This window comes from Molothrus aeneus, chromosome Z (assembly GCF_037042795.1).
Source record: "Molothrus aeneus isolate 106 chromosome Z, BPBGC_Maene_1.0, whole genome shotgun sequence".
Taxonomy (NCBI): Eukaryota; Metazoa; Chordata; class Aves; order Passeriformes; family Icteridae; genus Molothrus; species Molothrus aeneus.
Window position 1 is genome coordinate 63,998,905 of NC_089680.1, and position 12,417 is coordinate 64,011,321.

General features: G+C 36.6%; 1 protein-coding gene across 2 annotated transcripts in view; it reads right to left on the minus strand.

The window, feature by feature from the left end:
- Positions 1 to 4,406, minus strand: part of LOC136569158 (DEP domain-containing mTOR-interacting protein-like) — a 38,142-nt gene extending 33,736 nt beyond the window's left edge. For both annotated transcript variants that reach the window (XM_066569494.1, XM_066569495.1), the window contains exons 1-2: positions 3,513 to 4,406; positions 942 to 1,124 (exon numbers count right to left, since the gene is read on the minus strand). In XM_066569494.1, coding sequence (XP_066425591.1) covers positions 942 to 1,124; positions 3,513 to 4,383 — 1,054 coding nt within the window. In that variant the 5' untranslated portion in view covers positions 4,384 to 4,406. The remainder of the gene's footprint in view (positions 1 to 941; positions 1,125 to 3,512) is intronic.
- Positions 4,407 to 12,417: the final 8,011 nt, after the last annotated feature.

Below are 12,417 nucleotides of genomic sequence, written 5' to 3' on the forward strand. Positions count from 1 at the left end.
TTCACATATCTCAGGTCTGGTAACCCAGTTGCCAACTGAAATCTATGTATAAGTAGTGAATTAATGTAGGATTTACCTCTTTGGTACAGGCATGGAACATATTTATACTTAATCATCTATTGGACTTGCACTGAGGAACTCAGAGTTCAGAGTCTTCTATACGTCCATATTTTCCCTTCTTCAAAGAGGAGGCTATACACCTACAAATAAAATTTCCTATACCAAAAGAACTCATCGCACAAAATATTTCCACAGGGAGGTGCACATTTCTTCATTCCCACGAAGTATTTTTTATATTACTAAAATAGCAAAACAGGAGGTAAGGCAGTGTTAAGTAAGAAGTACCACATATCCACATAGTAGATGGATAATAGACTGTGCAATCCTTGTTTGGTGGTTCCATCTGCATGCAATTTAAATTCACTAAGCAGTTAATCTTAAAAATTCCTTTCCATGAAGTTGAAGCAGATGAATTTGCATGTGGCAAGGTGACAGATCCCTTAAAGAGACAGTTGAGTCACAGTGAATAACAATTTAGGCAACAAGTGTAGATGAAAGTTGGAGCAGATGGTTACCTTTGTGAGGAGGAAAGACTCCCAGCTCAGCATGCTTTGACATAAGTAGATATCAGGATTATGATTTTTGTTATAACCTCAAACCTGCTGCCACATAATTACATGTTTGTGCCTAAAGTTTGTCTTAATATTATTTGAACATATAATTTGAACATGTCCTACCATGAACACGCATGGTAGAATCAACTTTTTTTAGTCAGATTGTTTGCTTAACCAAGGAGAAAGGATGTTTTGTGTTACTCATGATAATGACTAACACAGACATTTGGATAGTAAACTGGAGATCAATTTCCTTAGTTGAAAAGCCTGTCATATTACCAATTACACATACAGGAAAGATAGCAAGTATAATACTAAAGTACTCACTTGATCCCTCAGTGATTGTGCTGTTTATGGAGCTTCCTCCAGTTGAACTGCACTTTTTGCTGTCTTTGAACTGTTTCCGTCTTCTGGCCCACTGGTCTATTGCATCTTCCTGGGAACTGTCACTTGCTCTGGCGTCTTTCTTCAAAGGCAATTTTCTGGTTTTATTCATTTCTGATTTCAAGTCTAAGTTATAACCAGATGTTGTTTGTGAGAAATATGTGACGCAAGTTTTTATAAGTAATTTTACTGTGTAATATCTCCGCATTCTAAATCCAAGAATAATCTAACCAATATATAAATTAAAATACCAAATAATACTGAAAATATTCTGAAAATATACATTTGAGACTAATTGAGTAGAAGTATCTCTAGTTAAATACCTACATATCATAGTACATCACTATTTTAATGCAGAAACTTGTAAATTGCTCATGGATCTTCAGAAATATACATTTCTGAAGCGGTCAATAGGTATATATATAAACTCCTATTTGAATACTAATAATCTTGTAAGATATGCAAGAAGATTTTCCGGGTTCAGACTTCTTTCTAGTTAAGGCAGAATAACCTTAATTGTTGCATTATTATTTCAGGTAAAACAACAATGGTAAAACAGATCTTGTATTATATTCTGTATTAAAAATGTGACTGTAACCATTGGCAAGGACAGATAGAGAGAAAGTCCAACCTCCACAGGCTCCCTGGAGGACTCTGTAGATACACTCATGGCTGCACAGCCTTTTTCTGGCTTCAGCCAGATGTTCATCACATGTAACTCAGCAAGGGCATTCCAGGGCACTATTCCAGACCATTGCTGAGACTCAAGAAAACTATCTCTTCCAATGCCTTTCTAGTGCCCTTTGCAGGGGTCTTTACTTCTTCGATACAGTCATGAAGTACCCAGAACACTAGAGACTTCTAGAAAGCCTTTCCCCCATCCTGTTTACCACAGTAGCATCTCTTCTACTCTGTTGTAGAAGTTCTCATTCTTTGCAGAAAAATGACACATTTGCTTTCCAGTGTCACTGGATTACTATACTCCATAAGTCCCACACTGCCCAATGTCTTGGTAAAGTAGGTTGTAAAATTTATTCTGGATGCACACACTTATTCATTTAAAGGAGGATCTCCACAGCATTGCTGGGAATGATGATAAATCAAAATATGACCCTGGACCAAAAGAGGGCCAAAGCAAGATGACAGGTATGAGAAAGAACACACATAGATAATTCTTAGCAAAGGGCAAAAGGGAAGAGAGAATAAAAGAAGAGAAAAGAAAAAAAAATGAAAAACATAGCTATATCTCACTTCTGTGCTGTGTCCTTAACCATTTAGGTCTAATGTCTGAGAAATCAAGGATTTTGGCGTACTGTTTCCTTTAGTATCTTAATTCTATACCTTGTTCTATAGAGATTTCCATTTCATCAATTCTCTAGTTTACATATTGATACCAAGATACTGGTATTGAGATATTTATGTTGAGATACTGGTCTATATAGCAATATGAATCTATGTAGTATATCTATATAGTGTATAAAATACTTCAGGTATTTTTTTAAATTTCCATTACCAATGCCAAAAAAGACAGCCACAGAGGTCATACCAGTCTTTCTGCAGGTATGGTGAACGAAAAGATTTTTTAAAACTTCAGCTTCTTTGAACTAGGATTATATAAGACATTTTCCATAAGAAAATGTATATTTTTGAAATTATATAAACCTCTTAACCTCCAAATCTGCTGGAAACATTGCCTTCTGGAGAGGTGAATTTGAGATGTATTTGCATATAACCTGATTAATATTAAAAAAATAAAATTAAAGCGTTTGGAGTGGTATTTTAACAACACATACACACATATATGTGTACATATTCATAATGTAAAAGGCTCACATTGTAGTGTGCAATATCCCAGGATGACTTAAAATTTTTATACTTCAAAACACATTCTGAAAGACAAGTTATGGATATGGGTAGATGGATAGAAAAAAGGAAGACAAGAAATTTTGTAACATTAGCTATTAAAAATAAGCCTTTTTCATACACAGTTTCTTCAAACATATAAAAGAGAGGAGAAAAGCAGGTTAAAGGATCCCCTATGGTCATCCAATTAAAATGTTCAGCCAGAATTAAGACCGATATGTACTCATATATATTCAGTATTTGTGTCGATCACATGGATTTGAAAGCCAGATTTATGTGGTTTTAAACACAGGCTTGTGCCCTGAGTTCATATCATGCGGCCACTGCTTTTACTATTTCTTCCTGCATGATGCTTTCTTCTCTGACTAGATGTACAGGATAGGAGGGACGTTTAATGTAGGAAAACTGCTTCTTGATCAAAGCTGCATTAATTTTTTTGGTTTTTTAAAATTTCAATTTCTTGGCTCTGCAAGATGGATCCTAGAATCCTCAGCAGAATAACTGCATATTATAACCCCATGGCTAAACATATACCATAACAATATCATTGAAAACTTTTAATATACATTTATTTACCAAGTAAATAGATGTCACAAAAGCTCCTATGCAAAAGGTGTGTGATATTAACTTGAGAAGTGTTGTAACACCTACCTTTCTGACTAATATGTCTTACTGATGATGACATATCTGCAGTCTCATAATAATCTTCTTTCATTTCAAAATTTGATTCAATTTCTTCAAAGTTGGACTTGACTAACAGAGGTTGTTGATTTATTCCAGGCTCTCTCCTTAAACTGTTGTCAGTTGACTGTTTACCGCAAAAGTCTTCCATTCTTTGCTTAATGTTTAGATGTTCTGTGAAATTCTCTTTATTTTCTGTGCCTACTGAAGAGGTAGATAATACGAAGATCTGTGCTGAATTATTACGGCAATCAGATTCAACAAGGACATCTCCAGATATGTACTGTACCTCAGAAAGGCTTTCCAATGCTTTATTCATGTCATTCTCTTTGTGATCTAACAAGGATGACAGCAAGGATTTTTCTTGTATACTGCAGGTAAGGTTAGGTTCTTTCTTCACTGCAGAGCCAAAACATTCAGGTATCAATGTAGTGTTGCCTTGGATAAGTCTTCCTTCTACTTCTCCAGTTATCACTGGAGGGTCAGTCAGTACTGACTCTCTCCTTTTATTTGTTACCTTAGACTCTGCATAAGGTGGGTGAACATTTAACTGTAAAACTGAACATTGTTTTGGGATGCTTTCTGTAGATGCATAATTAGTACTTTCTTTATCATTAATGAATTCACTTGAAGGGCTTGTAGAAAGTGGAGAGGCTTGTATCAGTTGAGCTTTGTTTTGCCATTCAACATGCTTTTCTACAGAGTTGTACTCTGATTTCTCTTTATCTAAAGCTTCAGTAGACTCTGAGTCGTCTTCCCACACGGATAGGTTTCCCAGAGCCTCTTCATGGTAATTTTCTCTTTTGTCAGGTGTAGTACCTCTGGAATGAAGACTCTCCATTAATGCTTCTTCTGTTTCTTCCTCTTGCCCCACACAGTCTGCACAGTCTTTCAGTGAACAAGTGCCATCTAGACAGACACCTTCTTCAGGCTCAGATGGATAAATGGTAATATTACGATCAAATGATGTTAAAGCATACTGATATGAAGACTTAAGACTTCTCAAATTTCTCAGTGAGGAGGTCAAGTCGGGATACTTGCAAAGCTCTGTCAGAGAGGACGTCAAGTCAGGACACTTAAAAAGTTCCTTGTATTTCGTAGGAATATGTGAGCTTCTGTTATGGACATCTGCTTTGGTCTCCTTAAGCAATACATTTAAGGACGGCAGTGAGTAAAAGCCAGAATCCCTTCTAGGGTGAACTGGTGATGGTACCTCCAGGGTAGTATCTGGGAAAGACTTTCTTCTTGCTGTTTTGGGTCCTCTATCTCTGTGTTGGTCACAGTTATTTCTTTCTTGACATAATACGTTGCTCTTATTAACACATTCTTTCCCGTTGTTTGGATTATGCAAGGTATTAATAGCTACGAGACAATTAGTATTATTTATTTTTGAGAAAAATATTTTATCCTTAGAAAAATCTTCCTTTTCATTGGTATGGTCTTCATAGTCCTCTGTGTTAAGTTCACAGGAATAATTTTCTTCCCCCCAAATACTCAAGGCTGTAGTGAGACTGTCAGATTCCTTTCTGCTATTAACAGGGTATGAAGATATGCCTTCTGCAATTGTATCGAGGTGCATTTTGTCACAGTCAGCAAATTCTTTAGGTGGAGGAAGAAGTGTATATCCATCTGGGAATGTATAATCTACTTTTTCATGAAAGCTAAACAATGACTCACAGTCTGTGTTACACAGTGCCTCTGTAACAGAATTATCTGTTTCACTCCAGTATGTATCTTCATGTTCCCTGTTGAGTGGTTTGCTCTGTTCCTGCTCACCAGTTTTGATGTTAACCTTCAGATTTTTATTTCTGCTGGTATATTCCACCTGAATGTCTTTAGTTTCAACGTTTATTTCCAGGGAGGGAATTTCATTGATGGCACTTTGAATTTTATGTAGAGAGGATCCCTTATATTTCCCCCTGTGTTCTGCTGAATGTTCAGTTAAAGGGCATTCGTACTTGGAAGATTTTGAACACTGACTTTTCTGGCACTGTCTTTCATGACATTTCTTGTTCTTTGAACTCTTCCTTTGTTGATCTCCAACTTTTGTTCCAGAATCAAACAAAGAAATATTCTTAATTTCTACTTCAATATTAAAAGAGCCATATTTTACTTCTGCAGAAATTTTCCCAGTGGCCAAGCTAACCGAGTCTGAAGAATCTGGCTTGCGCCACAGTGTAATTTTTCCTTTGGATGAGCCCTCTGACTCACCAAAAGTTACTGTAGCTAGGATTTCATCTTGCTGAGGTGAGATCATTTTAGGAGTGCAGATCTTTTCCTTCTTCCCTTCTTTTTCAGTGTCTGATACATTATCAAGGTCTCTATCTTCAGAAGCATCTGAGCTACTCTGATTCTTGTTTTCATGATCTTTTCCATTTTCTTCAGCACCCTGTACATCCAGTGGCTCTGTGAACTGAGACAGAGCCTCATGTTCTTTATTTTCAAGGCTTCCTACACTTTGCTGGCATTTACAAATGGGTGACAACTGTGCATCTAATTCAAGATTAAAAACAAGAAAAAACATTTTCCATGATTTGGTAAGCAGCATCATAAATATGTGATTAGCTTTGAGACAGTTTTCATAGAAAATGCCTACACTATGTTTAAGATCTAGTGTATTTTCCACATTATTACTTTTCAATTTCAGTATTAACTAGTTTTGTCATAGTTAACTGATAAGTAATGCAAAATGAGATAAACAGGATGGGCCACATTAATTCACTCTGATCTAAGAAATTCAATATATTTGCAATTTTTTAAAATAAATTTTTGCTTTTGTTAGGGTATAAGATATTCTATTTGTTTATAATAAGAGCTACATTAGAAATTTTATTACTCCTCCTAATATTTACTTTGTTCCTGTGAACACACTGGGTCAATCATCATCTCACTGCCTGCTTGCAGTCTGGGTAAATTCTATGGAAGATGGCTTTTATAATCCTTTTACAGATGAGCAAACAAAGGGATTAATTAATAGAATCACACAGCAGGTCAGTGGCACAATGCCAGAAGATGTGAGTCACAGTACCTGATTTAAGTATAATAAAATAGTGTTTCCTGGTTGTAGTAGGCAAGATTTCATGGCATTGAAATGACATAAAATGACACACAATGACATAAAATTCTCTCTTGCTTTGATTTTTGTAAGAAAAGGTCATATGCATTACAGGGTAACAGTTTAATTGTGACATCTACTTAAACAGGATTAAAACAAGCTATTAAACTAAGACAACACTGAGGTTTACATCAAGAATGGTGACATTTTGAGGCAATTGAACAACAATATATTTGGAAAGCTTTTGCCAGAAATAAACAGGATAGCAGCTTAACTAAAATAAAAGAACTAGCTTCACCATTATGTAATACATTACCTCTATGTGTCCACACTTAAGTGTAAATATTTCCAATCTGACAAACAGCTGGGCTCAAAAGTGAATTTCTGTCTTGATGAGTAAATTAAGAATAGCCACATATGTTTCTGTCGATTTTATTTTATATTAAACATTTCTGTAAACTTACATTCTCTGGAATCTGAGCTCTTTCTGCTCTTGCAGCTTTTTCTTTTCTTTCTGCTCATTTCCAAGAACCAAGGGCATCTGTGTTCTAGTTTTCTGTGTGGGAGGGAAAACAATGGATAATGAGAAGGATTCTCTGGAATAGTTTTGCCCTCTAACTCTCAGGTTTACTAACTTGTTTTGTTATAACTTGTTATAATAAAAAATCGAAAAGTTCTATTGCATAATATAATGCAATTATTTCTATTATTTCTATTATTTCTATATTGCATTTATTTCTTCTTTTATTTATTTAGGAACAACTTTTGAAGATTTAAAAATAATATCTTAAAATCAAGATCTCATGATCTCAGTTACAGGGCCTGAACCAATACCCTTTAAAATCTGCGGAAGCTTTGAGCAGTGGGTGATCTTTTACAGTCTATGATTTTATCTGATTCAGATTTTTAGAGATTAATACTTTGTTTTAAGCATTCATTTTAAATTCAATCTTATTTATATGTGTAACAAAATAAATAATAGTAATTGTTTTCTTCTCTTGAGAAGGGATTCTTTGAAGTGAGAAGTATTTGTACACCTAATACATCATAGGTGTGGTCTTGGAAATCAATTAAGTTATTGTTGGGAAAAATCAACTAATTACAAGTCTTATTAGTCATAATAGTCTTTGGATGTTTGTTTATCAGAACATGCAATACATCATTGTGGAAGGAGTGTGAGTGAATTTTTAAGGCCACAAACTTACTGCAATGATGAGGATATATGAATCTTGTTACAAGGATAAAGCTTTTAAAATAATTACACTGAAATTTTAAGACTCATGTTACATGTCACTGTATGCCATGATACATAGCTAGCCAAACAACTGGGATGAAATTTTTTCAAGACACAGTCATTTCTACTTCTGAAAAATTTTAAGTTAGTGTGAGGCTTGAATGACTGAATATGGCAGTATACATTCTTTAGCTGGCTGTAAAATGAAGGCAATTCTCCTCTGTCTTTTTGGAAGACACTGCAGGCAGACTGTGAAAATGGTGTACTCATTTTACAGCAGGCACTTTGGAATGTTTACACTCTCAGTTTCAGTTTGAAGATATATCTGTACTTTTCCAGGAGTTTTTAGTCTATCAGCTCTTGGATATTAATTATAGTATTTACATATTACTTTTATTGTACCTGCAGTATGTTAAATTGTTGATACCTTAAATTTCAAAAAAACATTGGAAACAACTTCATGATGCAAATAGTTTTGCTGCCCATACTATATTTCCATATGTTAATTTATCCTTTCTACTCTTAGGCCTACCATATCAGAAGAGGCATCCGTTCTTTGCTTTTCGTTTATTCTACCCACGCATTGTCTTGGTCTATTCTTGTCTCATTGATCCTGGGGCTGAGATGTGATAAGAGAATTAGGAATCTCATCAACTTGAATCCTACTCCTGAGTAGACCTATTGACTTGAGCAAGGATTAATTGTATGCATCAGGACTGCAGGGTAAGACCTTGCCTTAGGAACTATTTTGTTCACTGTTGGACACTAGATGTACAAGAGACAAATTAGCTTAACTGGGAATAGAAGCATTCAGCATTTGCCTAGATGGAAGCCAAAGTCCATTGACATAGTTTCTTACATGATAGATTACTCTTACTACATAGATTACTGCTTGGGTTAGCTCAGAATAACAACATCCTAATTTTGAGTAAAAGATCAATCTAGAAATGTTTGCATCTATATTTATACCCCTATTATCCCACTAACAGGTAAATCTCTGTTTAGAATATATTTATTTTCATTGTTGATAACATCTATAATGCTGTTTCCTTCAGGTTAATGCAGATGATGACAAGCTCTGAGATAATGAAAGCAAAAACAAAAAAACCCAAAACCAATGTAATGAATGGCTTTGAGTTCATCTTGTTATGCAGGAAAAGTTGCCTTAAAAACACTGATTGGAAGTAAATTTGAAAACATAGGAGCTATTTTACTTTATGTTTATATGTTTATATAGTGGAGATTTTACGTAAAACTACATGTATTCTTTTGTTTTCTAAACAACCATGTTCCGTGAACCTATAAGGATGAGACTGTCAGAAAAGACAAAGGTAAAAAAAGAAAGGAAAATACAGAGAATATATTTGCTAATGCTGAATCAGAATGGTGTGATGACACAATAAATTTGAAAAATATTTTAAGTTCTTTCAGGATAATATAAACCATCCTTTGAAGCTGTAAGTCTCTTTCTTCTAATTCAGAATCCTATGCTCTATTCATAGCCAAAACCTATGAAGGTTTTGGCTATGATTATATTCAGAGGTACCTTGCTGAATACCTCCCTACTGATGGTGGGGAGTGCTCACAGACTTTAGAACAATGATGTCACAGCCTACCAAAACAGGCCTTTCTCAAACAAGAATATTTTACTTCTCTTTCCTTCTGCATTTCAACATTAAACTCTTCTATCTGTTTCATCCCTTTTGATACAGAATCATTTTTGTCCCTGTTTCCCTAGATGAACTTAGTAACACTGAATTCAATTCTCATTTTTTTCCATTGTGTCTCTTTGTATTTCACAATATTCTACTGTTCCATACTAATCATTGCTTTGACTTTGCTTCTCAAGTTACTAGCTATGTGTGGTCCAGTCTCTAACTGCTTAGTTCCTCTCCTCTAATTACTAAGGTTTGAATTTTCCAGTGTGAATTAGACAATCACAGAATGGCTCATGCTGGAAGGAAACAAAGATCATCTCATCCCAACACCTCTGCCATGGACAGGGACACCTTCCACTAGATCAGGCTGCTCAAAGCTCCATCCAGTTTGGCCTTGAACACCTCCAGAGATGGGGCATCCCCAGCTTCTCTGAGTGATCTGTTTCAGTGCCTCACAGTGAAGTAACTGACACAGTTAAAACCATAGAAACTCTAAATAGAATTATCCAAAGCCATCTGAGATTCTCAAATATGTCTAGGCAAATGCTAAAGTTTACTACTTGATTTATTCTTTTTATTTTCTGTACTGATTGCGGTCTGTGTTGTTTTCCCTACTTTAAATTTCTTACACTGGGGTAGATGCCCCACATATACTTTACAAGGTCATTAGAATGAGTAGTATAGGACAGTCTTGAGTTCCACAGAGAGCAGGCAAAAAGGGTTCATCACTGATTTACCTTTTACTTATCTCATTGAAATACATCTTATTGAAATACCTTCTAGTTTTGCCTTTTTCTCTTTACCAAGCTTCCACTAGAATTTTATTTGAATAATTTCTGAACACACATTTCTGAAGTACTGTAGAATACATTTCATGTCAAAGAATGCTTATGTCAAACATATATAAAATGTGCCATAAAAGTGCCTGTCTTAGCAGTGGTTTCTCACTCTCTGCCTCAGCTGGAATGGATCCTGTCTTCACTTGCTTAGTTTCACCTATGTATTTTCCTGAAAAAACCGGCCTTCTCAAAAATGTCTGCAAAATATCTAGAAAAAAGGAAGAAGGCAGCCATTACAGGGACTGTAACAGTACCATATAGCCCTTTGTAAAATTATTAAAATCATTAACTCTATGTCTGAAAATAATCAGATTCCAATCAAATGGAACTCAGTGGATATATGACAGTATCTACTTAGTTCTGAGAGTAGAGGACCCAAAGTAGAGGACACACAATAAAACATGGACTAGTGAACTCAATTTGCAACAGGTGTTCTGCTAGGACCCACTGATCAACCATTTTATGTCATGAACTGTACTATTGCTGAGTGTGCCCATAAAATCTTAAAATCCTTGCTTGAAAAACAAAGAGGCGGGGAGTTGGGGCACCCTCATGAGCTAAAGCCTTGTAGGTTCTCAATTTTTAAAATTTCTATGAGACAAAACAAACTGCATGTGAAAGGCAGTATCCTTTCAACACGAAGGCCCATCTAAAACCTCCTGTGATGGCAAAAAACCTACTGACTGCAGAATGAAAGGACCACTGGCCTTGTTGACATGGGGAAGAGGATATGCCTGCCTCTCGACAGGCCATCATGTGCAGTGGATTCCATCATGGTGTGTGCGGCCTTTTGTCACAGCATCCTGAATTAATGTATATATATAGTCACTATGTTATAAGCCTATGTTGCAGTTTTTTTAAAGTTGTAATATTTATTATTGTTTTCCCTGTTATTAATGTCTTAGGAGTTGTTTAGGTTTTTCCTAGTATGTTTTTCTTGCTTAATAAAAAATAAAAGCTTTTATGTGTGGAAGGGGCTAACAGCGGGCCTGTTAGCTAAAGGAGCGAGGAGAAGCAAGAAGTAAGAAGAAACTGATAAGGAGCTCTCTCTAAGTTTCTTGAAATACACCGCATTGTACTGGCTGGAATAGAATTGTAGCAAGATGCGCGATGTCGTAAGGTGAACGCAAATTTGCATTAATCACACGTATTAATTGCATTACTTCTGAGGAATTAATACCATACTGAGCTGCTTTCGATTGGAGGTCTTGCACAACTTTCTAGGCAAAGACGTGATGACTGTCATCCTGCCCTGCTCCAGGAGCTGCTTTAAAAACTGGAAAAGCTATAGGGTTATCACAAGCAACATTTGCATTGGCACTGTTCTCTTGAGGTACTCTTGGAGCACTTTTCTATGGTGTCCCAATTCTTTTCTTCAACTGCTTTCTTCTTAACAAATTCTTAAAACTCTTGAGGGTGTCGAGGAAGCAGTTACTTGACATGGAGGCAAAGTCCATGGGGCAGCAAGGCTAGAGCTCTTTGGAGGTAAAGAGACCAGAGCTCCTTGCCCCAACTCAGATGTTACTGCAGGCGACTCATCACTTGCTTCGCTGCTGCTGTCACTGTCAGGTAACGGAGGATACGGCCTTGCAGGTTGTTCAAACTGCTCAGACAGGAGCGGGGGGGCGGACGGCTGGACTAGAGCGGAGGGAAGCGGGGGGGCAGATGGCTGGGTTTGTCTCTCTGCTAAAGATATTTCAGCTAACTGGCGTAGCGGTGTAGTATATACAGGCACCATTGCGAGCTGCTGTGCAGGTGTGAGATAGAGAGGTTTAGGGGTCTGATAAGAGGATGCTACTGCAGGTTGCCCAGAAGTTTTGGCAGCTTTCTTAGAAGCTTTGGCACCTTTTTCAGAAGCTTTGGCAGCCTTCCCGGAAGCTTTGGCAACTTGCTCAGAAGCTCTGGCAGCTTTCCTGGAAGCTTTGGCAGCTTGCTAGGTAACTTGCATGGCACTCGGACTTTTTTCAAGTTCTCCATCAGAGGCCCCCTCTGCCTCATCTCCCTCGTCAGGTTCTGTTATCAGCCCCAACTCTTCGTCCGCATCCCGCTCTGCTTGTTCTCGCTCTGTTTTCTATTCTTTTAATGCTTC